Source organism: Aethalodelphis obliquidens, unplaced genomic scaffold (genome assembly GCF_003676395.1).
Source record: "Aethalodelphis obliquidens isolate GAN/ISIS:26980383/991018 unplaced genomic scaffold, ASM367639v1 scaffold89, whole genome shotgun sequence".
Lineage (NCBI taxonomy): Eukaryota > Metazoa > Chordata > Mammalia > Artiodactyla > Delphinidae > Aethalodelphis > Aethalodelphis obliquidens.
In genome coordinates this window covers 4352740-4374415 of record NW_020838033.1, presented here as the reverse complement: position 1 = coordinate 4374415, position 21676 = coordinate 4352740, and the positions used below count along the sequence as shown (strand labels likewise).

Sequence of the window (21676 nt, the reverse complement as noted above, 5' to 3'; positions counted from 1 at the left end):
GCACATGTAGCTAGAGGCTATTATATTGGACAGTTCAGTATTAGTGCTAGTATTAATAATAGATTTAGAGCAGGTCTTGGTAAACTTTTTCTGTAAAGTACCAGATAGTGAATGTTTTAGGCTTTGCAAGTCATATAGTCTCTGTTACAAGTACTCAACTCTGCTGTTGGAATACAAAGGCAGTCATAGACAACGGGTAAATGAACGGATTTGGCTGTGTTCCAATAAAACTTTATTAACACTGAAATTTGAATTCCATCTAATTTTCAAGTCGCATGAAACAGTATTCTTCTGATTTTTTTCAACCATTAAAAAATGTAAAAATCATTCTTAGTTCACAGGCCATACAAAAGCAGGTGATAAGCTATAGTTTGCAGAACCTTGACCTAGAGTGTTTATAAGTAGCAAGGATAGAGATATAAAAATTCATGTGTTAATTCAACAAATTTATTGAGTGGCTATCACAGCTGGGCACTATTTTGAGAGCTGAAGATACAGCAAAATAGCAATAAAAATTACAGTCAACATCCATGTTTTCACGGAGTTTACATTCTGGTGGGGGGAGACAGATTTTAAAAATGAACAAATGTATGTCAGGTGGTGAAAATGAAATTTTTAAAAAATAAATTTATTTATTTATTCATTTTTATTTTTGGCTGCCTTGGGTCTTCGTTGCTGCGCAGGGGCTTTCTCTAGGTGCAGTGAGTGGGGGCTACTCCTCATTGAAATGCACGGGCTTCTCATTGTGGTGGCTTCTCCTGTTGCGGAGCACAGGCTCTAGGTGTGCGGGCTTCAGTAGTTGTGGCATGTGGGCTCAGTAGTTGTGGGTCACAGGCTCCAGACCGCAGGCTCAGTAGCTGTGGTGCACGGGCTTAGTTGCTCCGTGGCATGTGGGATCTTCCTTGACCAGGCCTTGAACCCGTGTCCCCTGCACTGGCAGGTGGATTCCCAACCACTGTGCCATCAGGGAAGTCCGAAAAAGAAATTTTATGAAGAAAAATAAAGAGAAAAGAAAGTGCCAATGGAGGATGACATTTTATTATAGGGTAGTTAGGTAAAGCTTGTTCAATAAGGTGACTTTTGAGCACACACCTGAATGAAGAAAGGAAGTGGGCCACGTGGCTATCTAAGGGAAGAACATTTTGGTCAGAGGGAAGAGTAAAAGCAAAGGTCCTGAGGCAGGAGCATGCTTTACCAATTCATGTAAAAGGAGAGATGTAGAAAATTGACAAGAATTGTATTTCAACAAAATTAACCCACTTTGGAATTCTTCCATCATTTGCATCAGATATGTATAAATATCAGTAAAGGGAACTATATTTCTATCAAAAGCAATATAGGGACCTTTCCTTCTTAGCTTTCTAGAGCATTCTTTTTGGAAAATAGTTTAAAACTATGTAGACTGCCAACACATTAAAAAAGACCCCAGTAGACCCCATCATGGAAACTTTTTGAAGTCTTTTTTGGACTGAAGTATGAAGGAATTACAAAATGATCCATTAAAAACTGTAAAACTTTTGCTGCACTTAGAAATGTTTAACAGGTTTCTGGTCTTCAGATGGGAATTCCTTTACCATCTGTTCACTACTGGACTTCATATGTTTATAAAGACCTTTGAGTTCATGGGGGGAAATGCACTTCAGTCTATTTTGTCCTTGTCTTTTAAGTATTTTTTAGCACCTAAGAAGAACATCCATGTAGCCTGATTATAGATGGCTTTAATGTCTCCTTCAAGTTCTGAATACTCAGATAGTCAAATCTTTTTCTCTTGGAAACTGTACTCAGTTCCTCCTGGTGTTATTTACAGCACACAAAGGCTGCTTGAAAAAATATTGAGAGATATTTAAATGTCACTGTCAGAGTTTAAAAGGTTCAGGGGACCAGGACCTTTTTCCTTTAGGTCACCAAATCAAAAGCCATCTTGCTCTGTAGTAACTAAAAGGTGTTTTCACATGAAGGTTGTTCATGTGAAACTTTTGAGCTAGTTTTCTTTCTTTTTTTTTTTTCTGTTCAGAATCCCTTTAGTGTGCAGTTAAAAGTTTCACAGTTAGCTTTAAAAAAAAAAAAAAACTTAAAAAAACCCACTATCAAACTTACAGAAAAGTTGCAACACTGTACAAAAAACTATTTTTTTCCGGAAATTTTGAGAGTAAGTTGCTGACATGAAGCTCTGTTACCCTTGAATACTTTAGTGTGTCTTCTACCTTCTCCCACATAACCACAAAACAACCATCAAAATCAGGAAATTAACATTGATCTATGACTAATATTTAAAAAAAATATTTATTTATTTATTTGGCTGTGCCGGATCTTAGTTGCGGAATGGGGGATCTTCGTTGCTGGGTGCGGGATCTTTTAGTTGTGGCATGTGAAATCTTAGCTGCGGCATGTGGGATCTAGTTCCCTGACCAGGGACTGAACCTGGGCCCCCTGCATTGGGAGCACGGAGTCTTAGCCGTTGGACTACCAGGGAAGTCCCCATGACTACCATTTAATCCTCAGACCCCATTCAGATTTCTCCAGTTACTTCTATAACGTCCTTTACTTCAGGAGGATTCAGCTCAGAATCATACATTGCATTTAGTTGCCACGTCTCTTCACTCTCCTTCAGTCTGGAATAGTTTCTCAGTCTGTCACGACCTTGACACTTTTGAGGATTACAAGCCAGTTATTTTGTAAATTACCCTCAGTTAGTTTGTTTTCTCACGTTTAGATTCGTGTTGTGCATATTTGACAGGAATATCACAGAAGTGATGCTGTGGGGTTTTTTTATATATAAATTTATTTATTTATTTTAGGCTGCGTTGCAGCTTCGTTGCTGCGCGCGGGCTTCGTTGCGGCAAGCAGGGGCAACTCTTCGTTGCGGTGCGCGGGCTTCTCATTGCGGTGGCTTTTCTTGTTGCGGAGCATGGGCTCTAGGCGTGCGGGCTCAGTAGTTGTGGCTCGCGGGCTGTAGAGCGCAGGCTCAGTAGTTGTGGTGCAGGGGCTTAGTTGCTCTGCAGCATGTGAGATCTTCCCGGACCAGGGCTTGAACCCGTGTCCTCTGCATTGGCAGGCAGATTCTTAACCACTGCGCTACCAGGGAAGTATGATGCTGTGTTCTTTTCATTATCAGTGGGCACATAATTTTCATTTGTCCCATTACTGATGATGATCACTTTGCTCAGTTACAGTGGTGTCTACAGGGCTCTCCACCATATAGTTTCTCTTTTCACGTTTGTAATAATAAGTATTTTGAGGAGAAGCACTTTGAATCTATATAAATATTCCATTTGTTACTAGGCTTTCAACTTATTAACTTTCTTATTAATGTCAATAGGGACTCATGAATTTCTGGTTTTTTTCAATGAGTTATAATCTAGTACTATCATAATAATTTTGATGCTCCCTTGTCTCAGATTTGGCGAGTGGAAACCCCTTCAGAATGATTTCTATATCCTTTTAACATATCCTCTTCGTTCTGTGAGCACTTCCTTGCTTTCTGGCACAACAATTCCAGTCTCACCTGTACTTTCCCTGCCCCAGGCTTCGAGTCAGCCATTTTTCCAAGGAATCTGGTTCCTTTAAGTTGAGAATGATATTTAGAAGTTAATATCTATATGCTAGAAGCTGTTGTGGTGTCACTGCTCCCAGGTGCTCTCAGTGGACAGGGCTAGAGACTATGTGTATGTATGCCATACATATACACACATTTACATCTATATTTTGTATCAATTGATATACAGTAGAAGCCATGTGTTCCTGCCAATACTTGCATTTCCAATATAGGACCACAGGTTTCCATATTTGTAACTCCCTTCTCTGACAGAGAAAACCTGGGTCTCATTATCTGTTATTATATTTTCCTTATTTGATCAATCCTCCTTTATATAACCAGTCATCCATCGCCATTGCCATCTCCTCTTCAGTGGAGATGCTTTCCTTGCCTCATTTGGGTTTTGACATTCTGTCCTACAGCCACTGATCTATGTGGACACTCTTTTCAGCTGTTGGTGTCTGACATCCCAGTGCAAGGCTGCGCCTAATATGTGGATGCCCTCTTCACCCCACTCAAGTTTGGACACTTTGCACTGGACCGCATCCACGCACACAAACTCTCCTCACTCCATTTGGGCTCCTTGGTGCCAGCACCCACTGTCCCTGTGCAGGTACCTTGCTCACCCTGTTTACTCTCTGAAACCGGAGCACCCCCAGGCATAGATGTCCTCTTCACTATGCTCAGGCTCTGACTCTTCATGCTAGGCCATCACTTACTTGGATATCCTCTTCATGCCTCTCAGACTGTAACACTCCAGGCCACGTAATTCTCCCGCCCTTCTTATCTGTCTCAGGCTCTGACTTCCTATGCTGTCTGCCCTTCATATAGAATCCCTCCTCATTTCATTCTGAATGCCCACCACACACAGGCACACTCTTCATGCTGGTTGGTCTCCAGCAGCCTGCCTAACCTGTCCCCATTCCTTGTATAGATGTTTCTTTCACCCATCTTGGGTTTTGACCCCACATAGCAGGCTGCCCCTTTGCTTACTTTAAAAATACTTGTATTTTCCCTGCCTTTATGCTTTGCTGCTAACATTTAATGGGTGGTGTGTTAAACTTTTAAAATTAGGATAGAATGTAAGTACAGTGACTACATTTTTCAAAACAATAATTGGAATATGTCTGAAATATGGTATAGAATATTTGAAATCAGTGCTATCCGGAGCAGTTTTGGGTATATGATCACCATTAAAATAAAGAGCAGGGACTTCCCTGATGGTCCAGAGGTTAAGACTCTGGGCTCCCAATGCAGGGAGCCCAGGTTCGATCCCTGGTCAGGGAACTAAATCCCGCATGCCGCAATTAAGAGCCCGCATGCCGCAACCAAAGATTCCGCATACCACAGCTAAAGATCCTGCACCCTGCAACAAAGAACCTGCACGTGGCAACGAAGGTCCCGCATGCCGCAACTAAAGACCTGGTGCAGCCAAATAAATAAATAAATATTAAAAAAAAAAAAGAACAAAGGAGAGTTTCAATTTCTTTCTTTCTTTCTTTTTTTTGGCTGCACTAGGGTCAGTAGTTGCAGTGCATGGGCTCAGTTGCCCCGTGGCATGTGGGATCTTAGTACCCTGACCAGGGATTGAACCCATATCCCTTGAATTGGAAGGTGGATTCTAAACCACTGTGCCACCAGGGAAGTCCCAAGAGTTTCAATTTATAGTAGTAGAAGAGTACCTCCTATTGAACCAAACTTCCAACAGATAACAATTATAGGTTCTGGACAAAATATGAAAAAAATCTGTTACCTGTTACCAACTTGTTTTTATGGATTTTTTGCCCAAGGGCAGGCCCCAGTTTTAGCATCAGGGTGACCAAAACTTGAGTAGATAATCCACAGTTTTACTAGCTTAAGAAACGATAGCAATCACAACAGTTGGGAGGCAAAGGGGGAAATCCTAGAATGGAGAGGGCAGAGAGGGCTTTTTGTGTATAAATTCTCTGGCTGGACCAAATCTTTAGCTAATCCTTGAACTACACATGTATGGGTCATACCCTGAGCAATCCATCAGAGGTGAAAGTAACTGAATAGAGATTTACACTTCTGCAAGAGCGACCAACTTGTCCCAGGTTCCCTGAGGCTGTGAAAGTTCTGGGGTCTGGGAAAATCCTCAATCCCAAGTATACTGGGACAATTGGTTATGCTAGCTGCTGCCCACCACAAATGGAACAGAATTTGAGTTTAACTACATGCTTTAAAAGGTAAAATAAACAAAGAAAAGATCCTATATGCTTCAAAAGAACATAACAGACTCCAGAAATTCTGTAATATCTTTATAATGTCCAGGGTACAATCCAAAATTATTAGGTTATATGAAGAAACAAGAAAATGTGACCCATACTCAAGAGAAAAGGAAACCAAAGATGACTGAGCCCAAAGTGACAGGTATTGGACAAGGATCTTAAACAAGTATAATAATTATACTCAAAGATGCAAAGGAGGGCTTCCCTGGTGGCGCTGTGGTTGAGAGTCTGCCTGCCGATGCAGGGGACACGGGGTCGTGCTCCTGTCTGGGAGGATCCCACGTGCCACGGAGCGGCTAGGCCCGTGAGCCAAGGCCGCTGAGCCTGCGCATCTGGAGCCTGTGCTCCGCAATGGGAGAGGCCACAGTGATGAGAGGCCTGCGTACCACACAAAAAAAAAAAGATGCAAAGGAAAATATGCTTGTAATGAATTAACAAACAGGAAATCTAGCAGAGAGACTAGAAAAAAGAACAAAATGGAAATTCTAGAACTAAAAATTACAATATCTGAAATAGAAAACTCACTGGATAGGCTTGACAGCACATTAAGATGAGGTAAGAAAGAGTAAGTGAACTCGAAGATTTATCAATAAAAATATTCAATCTGAGCAACAGAGGAAAGAATTTGGGGGGGGGGAGAATAGAACCTCAGGGAACTGTGGGAAAATATGAAAAAGTCTAACATACATGTAAATGAAGTCCTAGAAGAAAAGGGGCAAGAGAATGGAGGAGAAAAAGTATTTGAAGAAATAATGGCTGAAAATTTCTCAGGTTTGGTGAAAAACATAATTTTACACATAAAAAGTTCAGTGGACCCAAGTGGGATAAATGCGGATAAAACCACACCTAGACATATCATAGTCAAACTGCTAAAAACCAAAAGTCAGGAGAAAATCTTGAAAGCATTCAGAGAAAAAGAATACATATATATAGGAAGACGACAATACAAAATATCACTGACTTCTCATCAGAAACAACAGAGGACAGAAGATAGTGGAATGCCATCTTTAAAGTGCCAGAAGAAAACTGTCAACCCATAATTCTATGTCAGGTAAAAACAACCTTTAAAGTTGAAGGCAAAATAAAGATATTTCCAAATAAATGAAAACTAAGAAAAGTTGTCATTCATACAGCTGCCCTACTAGAAATGCTAAAGGAAGCTCTTTAGACTGAAGAGAGACAATACCAGAAAGGAACTCAGGTCTTTATGAAAAAATGAAAAGCACCAGAAATGGTAAGTATGTGGGTAAATACAAAGTACTAATTTGTTCCACTTAATCTCTTTAAAGTATAATTGCTGCATGGATTCCTTTTATTCTCCTTGAGGCATATTTTAGGGAGGATATAGAGAAAGAATTAGTCCTGCTCTGAAGAGGAAATCAGCAATTAAGTCTTCCAAAATAGTATCCTTATTAAATTTAGAGTGCTCAAATCTGAAAAAATTTACTCTAAGTAGCTAATATTTGTAATCCTTTTCTTTTCAGATATAAAACCAAATGTGGAACTGAAAAGCACTCAAGAGCAGTCTGTGCCCACAGGTAACATCAGGTCTTTCCGCTCTGATAATATACCGTGACTGAATAGACCAAAGGAAGAGGAATATTCTGATTGCAATAAAAATGCTATGGAAATGTGTTGGGGAAAAAATGTGGTTGTCTCTTCCTGATACAAAAATAACAAATCCATTTAGATCATATAAGTTCTTTGGCATCACAGAGCCAAACCATCTACCTAATGTTAATCACTGGTTTTTTATTTTCTTTTCACATTTCTTCAACTGATTGGTTTGAATAAAGACAGTTTTTGTTGAACAATATAGTAGCTGTTATTTGAACAACTTGTGCTTTTCACTCAGGAACAGTGGTCAGCAAACTTTTTGTAAAGGGCCGGAGAGTAAATATTTTAGACTTTGTGGGCCATATATGGTCTCTGTTGCCTATTCCTCTTTATGTTATTTACAATCCTTTAAAACTGTAAAAACCATTCTTACCTCCTGGGTCCATACAAAAACAGACCATGGGGCTTCCCTGGTGGCGCAGTGGTTGAGAGCCCGCCTGCCGTTGCAGGGGACACGGGGTCGTGCCCCGGTCCGGGAGGGTCCCGCATGCCGCGGAGCGGCTGGGCCCGTGAGCCATGGCCGCTGAGCCTGTGCGTCCGGAGCCTGTGCTCCGCAACGGGAGGGGCCACAGCGGTGAGAGGCCCGCGTATCGCAAAAAAAAAAAAAAAAAAAAAAAAAAAAAAACAGACCATGGCTAGATTTGGCCTCAGGCCACAGTTTGCTGACCCCTGCTCCAGAATAAACTATAAACATTTAAAGTAATCTATTTCCTAACAATAACTTCTGTGTTTTCTCCATTGATTAACTCACTTTGTTTGAATCAAAGCTTTTGCTATATTACAAAATTTACCACTTAAGTGCCTTGTTACATTACTGTGAGTTGTAACCTTATGTTTTTGGGGTTTTGGCTTTTTAAAATTTATTTATTTATTTACTTATTTTTGGCTGCATCAGGTCTTTGTTGCTGCGTGCGGGCTTTCTCTAGCTGCGGCGAGCAGGGGCTACTCTTCGTTGTGGTGTGCGGGCTTCCTCATTGCAGAGGCTTCTCTTGTTGTGGAGCACGGGCTCTAGGCACGTGGGCTCGGTAGTTGTGGCACGTGGGCTCAGTAGTTATGGCTTGCGGGCTCTAGAGCGCAGGCTCAGTAGTTGTGGCGCATGGGCTTAGTTGCTCTGTGGCATGTAGGATCTTCCCGGACCAGGGCTTGAACCCGTTTCCCCTGCATTGGCAGGTGGATTCTTAACCACTGCACCACCAGGGAAGCCCTAACCTTATGTTTTAATGGAACCTGTACCTCACATTAGTTGTTCAGGCGTGCACTTTACGTCCATTATTTCAGGATTGAGAAAAGTAAACTATTTAGAGTCTTACTGTCTAAGAGTATATGTTATAATATGCAGAAAAGAGAAACTTTACCTATAAATCAAAACCTGAGTCCATGATGACCACATTTTCAGGTCCTCTTAGTCATGGATTTTATGTAATATGTTTCCATTTTACTCCTACATGCCAGTAAAATGTCCTGCTCCATGTGTTCAGTCATGCTTGCAGCTGAAAGGAAGCCCCTGCAGTTTCTAATCACCTCTCTTATTTCAGCCCCTCCTTAGTCCCACAGGATTCAGTGTCTTTATTTGTTGCATGTAATAGATTCTCAGCAAATATTTTATTGAAAATTGGGAAGGAGTTTGATAGCAAGCAGGTATCTTTTCTGTTCATTTCTTTTATCATCTTTTTGTTAAGCTACTATGCTTATATGTGAAATAATTCCAGCTACGTCATGCCTTCTTCCTTACTTCTAATATTATCAATATTTATTGTACAAAATTATATTTTTGTTAAACTTGATTTTTAGTAAGTTTGCTGTTTATTTAACCATGCTTTTATTATGTCTACTGCCTTTTGTAGGAACTCCCATAACAATTTTTTTTTCCCTTAATCTCATGTCCGAGTCTACATTATAGGCCTGAGTCTTGCATTATAGTTGTGCGTTTGTTTTATCTACATCTGTAAAGTATAAGCTCCTTGAAGACAGGAATTATAACCTATTCATATCTGTAGCCTTGTCAACATTTAGTAAATGTTTGATGAGATACAGGAATTTGGGGGCCAATATGCTTTCCACAGAATCACATTTATAATGTGAACAGAAAGGGAAAATAGGATTTGATACAGAAGCTTACAGGCTTCCTCTCAGGAAAGCATCTTTCCCAAATTGAGTTATGCCAGTAGTTTCAGACTCAGTATTTCTCATCACTATATGTTAATATTTCTTGGTCTTAACTAGCAATAGCATCCTACTGAATATTCTGAGATATACCAAAGGAGAGAGAATTTCAATCCAAAGGAACTTGAGTGCATTTTAACTCAGGTGAAAGAAATAGTCAAGAAAATGGTGTCTAATGGAAAGGCACATGAACCTTGGGCATCTTTCTAAACCTCAAGAGTTTTCACATATATCTTACTTGGGTGTATGTGAAAGCGATATTGTCTATCTCTAAGGGATTGGGTGAAGCTGAAATAGGAGTCTTAATACATGTTTATAAAAATCCTTTAAAGTTGACTGCATAGTTAAAATTCTTCTTATCTCCTAGAAGGTTCGGTGCTTTTGCATGACTACGATTTAACCAAACCTCATGAAACAGAAAATGTGAATGGTACAGAAGGCCCAGTCAATCAAGATGAAGACATAGGAGGTGAGCCGTAGTGTATAGACCAGAAACTAAAGATATCGTTCAGGCTCAACATGGAGAAGAAATCAGGAAATCTCCGAGGAAAACTTGGTATTTGTGGGTTGAGTTGGAAGGAATTCAGTTTTGTTCACTTTACAAATATTTACATTTAATAATTTGCTACAGGATGTCAGCAAATTTTGAGAATTTAAGGTGCTTATTCAGTGTTCAAGTTATACTAACTTCTTTTTTTAAATTTTTTAAAATTAATTTTTATTGGAGTATAGTTGATTTACAATGTTGTGTTAGTTTCTGCTGTACGGCAAAGTGAATCAGTTATACATATACATATATCCACTCTTTTTTAGATTCTTTTCCTATATAGGTCATTACAGATTACTGAGTAGAGTTCCCTGTGTTATACAGTAGCTTCTTATTATCTATTTTATATATAGTAGTGTGTATATGTCAATCCCAATCTCCCAGTTTATCCCTCCCCTCCTTCCTCCTCGGTAACGATAAGTTTGTTTTCTGCATTTGTGACTCTATTTCTGTTTTGTAAATAAGTTCATTTGTACCATTCTTTTTTAGGTTCCACATATAAGTGATATCATATGATATTTGTTTTTCTCTGTCTGGCTTACTTCACTCAGTATGACAATCTCTAGGCCCATCCATGTTGCTGCAAATGGCATTATTTCATTCATTTTTATGGCTAATATTCCATTGTATATACGTACCACATCTTTTTTTTTCTTCATCCTTATTGGAGTATAATTGCTCTACAATGCTGTGTTAGTTTCCGCTGCACAACAAAGTGAATCAGCTATTTGTACACATATATCTCCATATCCCCTCCCTCTTGAGCCTCCCTCCCACCCTCCCTATCCCACCCCTCTAGGTCATCACAAAGCATCAAGCTGATCACCCTGTGCTGTGCAGCACCTTCCCACCAGCCATCCATTTTACATTTGGTAGTATTTATAAGTCCATGTAGTCTTTGACCATGAATCTCTTATAGCAAATGCATCATAGAAGTCAAAACATACTGGCACATTACTAGAGTCACACTCAGTCATTAATTAGTCCAGTCCATCATCATAGCATATGAAAATGTCTTCTAGGGTGAGACCACTCAGATTTGTAGGCTTCCATTTGATCTTGTCAGGTTCCAAATGCAGGAGTGTCTCAGCAATACATGGCTTCATCTTTTCAAGCATCTGGTATAACTAAGCTAAAACACAATATTATTCCCTTGCTCTGAGTCTCTATTGAGATTGTAATATAATATTGGATTTCCTTCATTGCATAGCCCATTGATTCATTCCTTTGCCCTTAACTACTATTCCTCCTTCTCTCCATTTATTTTTACTTAAACTTTTCCACCTTTGGAAGGAACTTTAGATTCAGCTACTGTGATGTTCTAGATTTCAGGCAACAATACTAGTCTAGTAAGTGCCTCCCCTTCAGTTCACTTCTATTCATATAGGGTAGAGTTACTTAGGTACGGAACTAGTGGGCTATTTTTACCACCAGGCAGTGGCTACTTTCAGTGTTAACCTTGATTTTGCTAAATGGAATGAAGACATAACCTGCCTTATCAGGCCTTTAGGAATTCTGACATAAAGGTTTAAAACTATAGTTACAGTTTCTTGCTTAGAAATCATCCCTGTTTCTTGCACTTGTAGTTGTATCCCTGGTCCTGTGACTACAGGGCATCAGATAGGAAAGAGAAAGTTGAGGTATGTGGAGAAGAAAAAAAAAGTATAGTTATCCTACCAGTGTTCTCTCTCCTTGGAAAGAATCATATAATCATACCATGATCTTCCTCCCATGGAAATAATTGCATAGTCATACTAGCAGCCTCTCCGCACCGTCTCTTCCCCAGATCCACCAGAAAAACAGAGGAGTCTATCTAGTGGGGACAACACTGCCTTAGCTCCTCTAATGTTGAGTGTGAACACACACTCTTTTTCTTTTTTGTTTTTAAATTAGTTAATTAATTTATTTTTGGCTGCGTTGGGTCTTCGTTGCTGTGCGTGGGCTATCTCTAGTTGCGTTGCTGTGCGTGGGCTTCTCATTGCGGTGGCTTCTCCCGTTGTGGAGCACCGGCTCTAGGCGTGCGGGCTCAGTAGTTGTGACGCATGGGCTTAGTTGCTCCGTGGCATGTGGGATCTTCTCAGACCAGGGCTCGAACCTGTGTCCCCTGCATTGGCATGCGGATTCTTAACCACTGCGCCACCAGGGAAGTCCCTGAACACACACTCTTGAAGACATATAAACCAACCTTTCATGCCTACATCTCCCCCTGTTTTAAACAACCAGTGTTTCAACTGCTTGTTCCACTTCTCTATGAAACTATTATTCTGAGGAGAATATCTCTCTGCCTACTCATTATTTGATATTATTAGCTATAAAGTGTGTTCCTTGCTCTGAATAAATGTGACTTGGTGGTCCAGATGGGTGCAATATCTTCTGTTCTGGTTCTTTTATAGTAGTTGGACCATTTGCATCTACCACCACGTAAGCAAAGCCCAGTCCAGAGTCAACGCCTATTCTATCAAAACCCATTTGTAGCCCCACTGGGGCTACTGACATTGGTTCAGAGTAATCCACTTGCAAGCTGTGTGTGGGGTCTTCCCCCTGAGGAATCTCCCCCAGAGCCATCTGCACCCTCTGTTTTTCTTGTTGGCATACTGAACAGTTCTTGTTGGCATTTTGAGCCTCAGAGGGTACAAAAGGAATATGTGCAGATTCAGCCCTCTGCACTGCTTTGGTCCCCAAATGTCCACTTGTTTCATGGACCCAAGTGGCTGCCTCAAGCTAATACCCCATAATATCCATGGATGATTGGTCATCATCTAATCCTGGAAGGGGTTTCTTCTGTTAGGCATCAACCTGTCCTACTTTAATGTACCCATCCAATTCCCATAGTGATTTCCATAGGGCTATGGTCCATATGGACATCCTTTTAATAGACCAGACTTCCATAGCCCTCTGCTTATCGGTATGGCCAGACCATTGGCCATCACTTATGAGTCAGGTAAAAAACAAAACATAGAGGCTTTCATTGTTGTTCGATTCTTCCATCCCTGTTAGGTAAACAGCATGTAATTCATCCCACCAAACTGATTTGTTTTTACCTTCTTCAATCAGAGTGGTAGTCTTCCAAACAGGATATTGGCCATTTACCTTGGAACTGCCATCCATAAACCAAGCAGCGTTTTGTAGGTCAGTCAAGAGCTGTTTATAGGGCACTGTCCAAGTGACAATAGAATCCGGCAGCTCCTTACAGTTCAAAAGTCAGTCCTAGGAGAAAAGAGGCTCCCTGCTTGTGAGTATCTCCTGCTTACATTCCCGTTGTAGCACAATCCTGTATAAACCATTGCATTTTATTATGGAACTCTTCTGGGCATTGCCCTCCCCATTAGAGCATTTTTCTGACATCTCCTAAGACGTCATGGGTGTTTCAGATATTAAGATTATTTTTTGTCCTGCAATCATAGGGGCAGTTTCAATTAATGTCTGATATCAGCCTACTAATTGTCCCTCAAATAGAAATTCTCTATTCCATCCTCCCCATAGTTGTCACTGGGAAGCACTCCCAGGCTTTTGCCGTAAGCCGCAACCTATGTTCTACATAGAGCTATCGCACAGAATTTGTCCACACCAGCACTCCAGCTTCTCTTCTACACTGTGTGGACTTGGGCAATCTTATCCATCCTCATTTAGCATGTCCAATGAATATCGCTTGAAGGATAGATTTACATGCCTCCTGTTTTACAAAGTAGTTCCCCAGTCAGACACAATATCCATACCCATAATGCATTCAGGTAAAAGAGGTACAACCACTTCGCACGTATCAGTTTTCCTCCAAACTTTCACCTTAATCAACCAACCCTTATATTCCTTTTGTAAAAAATTGAAGTATAGGGCTTCCCTGGTGGCGCAGTGGTTGAAAGTCCGCCTGCCGATGCAGGGGACATGGGTTCGTGCCCTGGTCTGGGAAGATCCCACGTGCCGCGGAGCAGCTGGGCCCGTGAGCCATGGCCGCTGAGCCTGTGCTCCGCAACAGGAGAGGCCACAACAGTGAGAGGCCCGTGTACCACAAAAGAAAAAAAAAAAAATTGAAGTATAGTTGATTTACAATGTTCTATTAGTTTCTGGTGTACAGCAAATTGATTCAGTTATACATATATATATTCTTTTTAATGTTCTTTTCCGTTTTGATTTGTTACAAAACAGATATTGAATATAGTTCCCTGTGCCATACAGTAGGACTTTGTTGTTTATCTATTTTATATATAGTAGCTTGTATCTGCTAATCCCAAATTCCTAATTTATCCCTCCCCCACCCCCTTTCCCCTTTGGTAACCATAAGTTTGTTTTCTATATCTGTGAATCTGTTTCCATTTCATAAATAAGTCCATTTGTGTCATATTTTAGCTTCCACATATAAGTGATATCATATGTATTTGTCTTTCTCTGTCTGACTTCACTTAGTATGACAATCTGTAGGCCCATCCATGTTGCTGCAAATGGCATTATTTCATTCAATTTTATGGCTGAGTAGTATTCCATTGTGTATATATACCACATCTTCTTTGTCCATTCATCTGTTGATGGACATTTAGGTTGCTTCCATGTCTTGGCTATTGTAAATAGTGCTGCTATGAACATTGGGGTGCATGTATCTCTTCGAATTACAATTTTGTCTGGATATATGCCCAGGGGTGGGATTGCTGGATCATATGGGAACTCTATTTTTAGTTTTTTGAGGAAAGTCCATACTGTTTTCCATAGTGACTGCACCAATTTACATTCCCACCAACAGTGTTGGAGGGTTCCTTTTTCTCCACACCCTCTCCAGCATTTGTTATTTATAGACTTTTTATGATGGCCATTCTGACCAGTGTGAGGTGGTACCTCACTGTAATTTTGATTTGTATTTCTCTAATAATTATCTATGTTGAGCATCTTTTCATGTGCCTGTTGGCCATCTGTATGTCTTTTTGGAGAAATGTTTATTTAAGTCTTCGGCCCATTTTTTTTTCATTGCAACCCTTATATTCCTAACTAACCTCCATAGGACTCATCAACAGGTTTTGGTTTTACAATATTAGGTAAGAGAGATGTTCCCCAATTGGACATAATATCCATTCTCATAAAACATTCAGGTAAAGGAGACACAATTTCTCCAGGTAAAGCTTGTTTAAAATATCCAAGTTTTCATCCAAACTACCACCTTAATCCTATCAACGCTTACATTTCTATATTCTCTCAATCTAATCGGAGCCCCCTTTAGGACTTCACTAACATGTTCTGGTAGCACAGTGCATGAGGTACCCATGTCAGAGAGTTCCAGAAACTTTTCTTCTCCACCCCACTGACTATTTTATCTCTTCATGTGCAAAAGAATTTGGGTCCCTATTGAGAGGTTGAGCCAGGGGACCCTGGCTCTTTTGTTATGACAAAGATTAACCTGCCCGTTGCCCTAGGTGATTTCAGGTCCGATTTCTCATTGCAGTCTTTGCCTTCTAGTTTTTACACTGGAGTGAATAGAGTGGACTTATTCGGGGCCCTTTAAAGTAGAGGAACTGGGCTTCCCTCGTGGCACAGTGGTTGAGAGTCCGCCTGCGATGTAGGGGACACGGGTTCGTGCCCCGGTCTGGGAGGATCCCACATGCCGCGGAGCGGCTGGGCCCGTGGGAAAAAAAAAAAAAAAGTAGAGGAACTAGCAGGGAGTCCTTTTGGTCCACCCAACTTTCTATATGGTCCACCCAACTTTCTATAGTGCTGTATTAAGACCGTTGTTTCAACTCTATCAATGTCCATTTTATTTATCCCATTTCTTGATAACTATCTAAAGATTTTCATCCTGCTGAAAGGAGTCCCTTAACTCTCCCCATTCTTTTTCTTCTTTATTTTGGCCCTATCAATGTTTCCTTTATTCATCTTACTTCTTGATAACCATTTACAATTTTCCACCTTGATGGGACAAGTCCCTTGACTCTCCCTTCTGCCTCTCCTCATTTTCTTGTTAATTAACCTAATGTTTTTATTAGCATCTGAAAGACCCAAGAGAGGAAGCTGAGACAGCAGATTCAATAAGGCTTCTCAGACTGTTGCTTGATTTTGAAGCAGTAATATTAAATGGGATGCCCATGCAAAAGAGATCCCCTGTTCTGTGTTTTCTTAGATTCTGTATTTGTCTTTTTGGCATCTATTCATTCATCTATATTTGATGCTTTGATGTTTGGGGACCTTACAGAACCAGGGAAAGACTGTCCTTCCCAGGGATAGCCAGTTCTTAGAGACAGCAAAGAACTTGGCCAGGAGCATGCTTTTCCTATATAAACCAACCAATCCAGAGTCCATACCCCCCAACCATCTCCTTATCTAAATCTCATGAACTGAACTAATATTTCCCCTGTCTGAAATCAATCCAGGGCCAAGTAGCAGACAACTAAAGACCACTCCTGTGTCCCAAAGCCTGCTGGAATTATTCAAACCAGGCAGTCCTAAACTGTTTATCCTGCCTGCCTTGCCTTTTCTCGGAAACTCCAGTGAAGGCTCTAGCCTAGGATTTTCCTTCCTCTTTTCTGCATCCTGACTGACATTGGTGCTTCCCCCCGTGGCCCTGTGTGGTATAATAAAGTTCTTATACCATCTGTGTGGTGACCCCCACTATGGACCCTGTGAGTATAATAAACTTCTTCCTTCCAGACCTTGTTCCCATTTCCTCCTGTGGCTGCACCAACTTTACCATACTATATACAATATGTACATGCTTAGAACACCCCCTTAATCCACAGCATTTACCAAGACCTGGGTAATAGGCATATTTAGTGAGTGACTATCTTGGTTATCATAAAGTCAGTCCATATGGCTTACATATGAAACATATCAGCTGCTTCATCTGGGTTGTTCTACTTGGCACTTATAGTGGGAGTTGGACAGTCCTCTTTCTCAGGGTAAACAGACCTTACAGTGGCTTTTATCCAGTCAGCTAGGCTGGCCATTCCCTCAGGAAAAACGTGCTGTGTTTGTGGATCATGTATAATCATCTGCCATTGTTCCGTAGTGAGCTGTGGGTCCTGGATCAACCCAGACATGCTCTTCCACTCTGCAGCATCCCAAACTAAAGACAATGCCCCTAAGTTAGTGACTCTCACAATCCATTTTAGTAAAGGTTCTTCAGGAAGCTGATGATACTGATTGAAAAAATAAGACAACTCCTTCACACCCTACCCCCTGGTTTCAGTAGTTTCTTGGTTTTGCCTTCCCTCCACATGAACCACCTTCTTGGTGACCAGAAGTCTTAGAGATACTCTCTACTGTTCTCACATAATTGTTCCCTTTGGGGGAATCTTTGAGCCTAGTATCTGAAGCACAAACCAACTGAAATCTGACCTTGGTTTATCATCAAGGTCTGACTCAGAACTCTCTTTTCATTTCATTTTGGATTTGCAGATAATAGTAACCAAGGAATTGTACATTTCGCTTTTCTCTTATTAGTTTGCATTTCTACACATATCCAGTGAGTCAACTTCCCAAGAGTTGGATCCACCTCTGAATACCCTTGGTAATTTTACTTTTAGTAACTGATCAAAGCACAACTGCTGCTCCATAACACGGGTGACCATGTAGCCAGGAATCAGAGGTTCTTCATCCCTTGCTTTTTCTTCCTTTTTCTTCCCAAACCATATGTTTCCATGAGCCAGGACTGTTCTAGCAAATCCCACTCATGACACCTATTGTGGGATGTTTCCAACACCAACAACTGATTCTTCAGACACCAATTCACCATCAATTCAATTCTGCTGCTAACTTCTGGAGTTAGCGCAGAACCCACAGGTTAAGGGCTCAGTCCCACAAGACTGCCCTCACTTCAGACACCACTTGAAAGTACCAGGTCCCCAGGTTTCCTGTACTTCTGTCCACCTTGACTACAAATTCAGGTTTTCACACAACCCCCACTCAGGTTTGATAATTTGCTAGAATGACTCACAGAACTTAGGAAAGCACTTTACATATTATTACTGGTTTATCATAAAGGACACAACTCAGGAACAGGCAAATGGAAGAGGTGCATTGGGCAAGCTATGGGATGGGAGGGTGCAGAGCTTCCATGTCCTCTCTGGGCACACCACATTTTCAGCAGCTTGGTGTCTTCACTAGAAGCTCTCTGAATCTTACAGTTCAAGAGTTTTTATAGAGCTCAATCTCTAGTCCCTTTCCTGGAGGTTGGTGGGTGGGGCTGAAAGTTCTAACCCTCTAATCACTTGGTCTTTCTGGTGACCAACCCATCCTGAGGCTTTCTAGGGGCTGCACCCTAAGTCACCTCAGTAGCATAAACTCAGGTGTGATTGAAAGGGGCTTGTTCTGAATAGCAGAAGACACTCTTATAACTCAGGAAATTTCAAGGGTTTTAGGAACTCTGTGTAAGGAATTGGGAACAAAGACTAAATACATTTTTGTGTTTTACCACAGCTTGGAAAGTTCATAGAAGTAGAAAGAAAAAAGAAAAACCCACTTCTATCCTACCACCCAAATATATTAGCATTATGGAATACTTCCAGGCTTTTTTTTGGAATTTTGAGCACTATATTTATATTAGCATTGCAAACATTTTATACTAATATTTATGTTGCTAAAACTTATCACTATTGCTTTGTGAATGTCACTCAGATCTCATCTTAATGTCATTTCTTCAGAGAGACTTTCCTTGACAACCCAGTTATTTTAATGCAGTAGGCTATTGTAATTCTCTGCATGGCACTTTGCAACAGATAATTCTGGAGTTTTATTTGTTTATTGTGTCTCTCCCTCCACCCTTCATGAGCCAGGATCTTGAGTTTTCTTTTTCTCTCTAGGTATTTGCAACACCTAGAATAGTACCTGGCCCATGGTAGATGTGCAGTAAATATGTGTTTCATTAAAAAAAAATACACACACACACACACACACAAACATTTTTTTCCTTAAAGGAAGAAAAGAAGACAAAAATTGTTTCTCCAGATCTTCTTCTTTTGTCTTAGATCCTTAAGAACCAAGAAACGGAGTTCTATGTCTAAAACTTCTGAGACTGAAATCACAGCTTCAACTAATATTCCAACTCTGCCTAGCTATACATTAATTTGTACCAGTTCTCAACCACAGAGACTGAAAAATGCTGCCTGGCACAGGATGTGGTCATTTGTGCTGAGGAAAGGCATATGGTGTTCTACCAGCTTCGTGAAACTTTTTGAAAGTGACATCCATGGAGTCACACTCAGAAAGAGGCAAAAGATAACTGTGCCTTTGGCTGGCATTCTTCTGAGTTAGGGTTTCTGAGTTCTACTAGTAAACACCATGAAGTTTAGGTTTGAAATGATGATCCCTATACAACTTTTGGTCTGGGAATTTATAATTTATGTTAGAATTTGTTCTGAGTTCAGAAGTAGCCTATGAGTTTTATGTTTTCAGGTAGTCGGGGGAAAAAACAGATGAAATACTCAAGTATAAACAAGAAACCAAATAATTACACTCAACAATAGGAATTTGAAACAGATATTATTAAAAGCCATGTGGTACAGCACTTCTCTAGGAATCCATACAATAAATTCCTGGCCTCTGTGTTTTGACCCTGCTCCAGAAGTGCTTCCAAAGGTCATCTTCAACTGCTGTGATGCCTATGCCGCTTCTATCACCTTACCTCCAACTACATGTCAGTGGATTAATGGGATACCTGTGTATTTTTCTCAGTTGTTAGGGGTCTGGGAGTGTCATGTAGTTCCTGGTAGAGACTAGACGATACAATCAATCATCCTAAATAATTTGGAAAAGAGAAGAAACAGTTCTTTCTGCTAAGCCTGACTTAGAAAAAAGTGAATAGGCTAACTTCAGCATTGAAAGATTAATTCATCATTTCATGATTAAGCTCCAAACTGATTACTGTACTGTACTGTAATGCTGGCACTTAATCTGGGTCATATATCTGGGGAAAGGTTGTTACCAGGCCCCTGCTTTTTCAAAAGATATAATATGATCAGTATATACAAATTGTATATGCTAAATTATAAAATAACAGAACTGAAAAGTAGCATTACCTGGTAAAAGTTATATAATAATGTATCTTAATATGTATTAAGGCACTTCTGCCATATTCAGCACAGGGAAACATTAAGACTAGAATTAGGATTATACTTTTAAAGGTAGTTAGGGAAATTTAGCTATAATATAATAATGATTATAAGTAACTTTAAAGTATGCTTTAGAGGATCTTAGTCTGTTTAAATTTAATGGAAGCATTTTTTTTTTTTTTTTTTTGCGGTACGCGGGCCTCTCACTGTTGTGGCCTCTCCCGTTGTGGAGCACAGGCTCTGGACGTGCAGGCCCAGCGGCCATGGCTCACGGGCCCAGCCGCTCCGCGGCATGTGGGATCTTCCCAGACCGGGGCACAAACCCATGTCCCCTGCATCGGCAGGCGGACTCCCAACCACTGCGCCACCAGGGAAGCCCTAATGGAAGCATTTTTTAATGTCCTCTAAAACGTTTTAGAAACTAAGACCAGTCTTGGAATGTTTTAAATTCAGAATAATGCCGTCATGTTTAATTTACATATTTAAACATATTATGTGCATCTTTGTAATTTTCCAACTCTTAGAAAATTATCTTATAGAAAAATTAGAAACACTCACTTAATTTTTCTCTAGTGGAAAGGCAGACTAACTTTTTTTTTTTTTTTTTTACGGTGTGCGGGCCTCTCACTGTTGTGGCCTTTCCCGTTGCGGAGCACAGGCTCCGGACACGCAGGCTCAGCGGCCATGGCTCACGGGCCCAGCTGCTCCGCGGCATGTGGGATCTTCCCGGACCGGGGCACGAACCCGTGTCCCCTGCATCAGCAGGCGGACTCTCAACCACTGCGCCACCAGGGAAGCCCCAGACTAACTTTTTAGAGGGAAAAGTCTTTACCCAACTAGAATTGTTGTTTGAGAAGCAAAATAAAATATTTGGAAAAAAACATTTTAAAGGTATAAACATTTAAGTTAAATTTACTTGTTTCGCATAAGATAAAAAGATATTTTTGGACTTCCCTGGTGGCACAGTGGTTAAGAATCTGCCTGCCAATGCAGGGGACATGGATTCGAGCCCTGGTCCGGGAAGATCCCACATGCCGCAGGGCAACTAAGTCAGTGTGCCACAGTTACTGAGCCTGAGCTCTAGAGCCCGCGAGCCACAACTACTGAGCCCGCATGCTGCAACTACTGAAGCCCGTGTACCTAGAGCCCGTGCTCCACAACAAGAGAAGCCACGGCAATGAGAAGCCCACACACCACAGTGAAGAGTAGCCCCTGCTCGCTGCAACTAGAGAAAGCCCACGTGCAGCAATGAAGACCCAGTGCAGCCATACATAAATAATTAATTAATTTTTTTTTAAAGATATTTTTATCTTTTTTTTTTAACAATGTATTCCTAGGAACCTAGTGCAGGAGTTGGCAACTTTTTTTTGCAAAGCGCCAGGTAGTAAATATCTTGGACTTTGCAGGCAACACGATCTCTGTTGCAGCTTCTCAACTCTGCTGTTGTAGTGTAAAGCAGCTGTAGCAGATCCAGAAATTAATGCATATGGCATTCAATAACGTTATTTATAAAGACCGCATTAGTGATAGAATGCAGGGGTGG

The 21676-nt window shown here is 40.8% G+C and overlaps 1 protein-coding gene across 2 annotated transcripts in view; it reads left to right on the top strand.

Annotated features, from left to right (window-relative positions):
* Positions 1-21676, top strand: part of IKZF3 (IKAROS family zinc finger 3) — an 82463-nt gene that overhangs the window by 14341 nt on the left and 46446 nt on the right. For both annotated transcript variants that reach the window (XM_027094454.1, XM_027094453.1), the window contains exons 2-3: positions 7269-7322; positions 9932-10033. In XM_027094454.1, coding sequence (XP_026950255.1) covers positions 7269-7322; positions 9932-10033 — 156 coding nt within the window. The remainder of the gene's footprint in view (positions 1-7268; positions 7323-9931; positions 10034-21676) is intronic.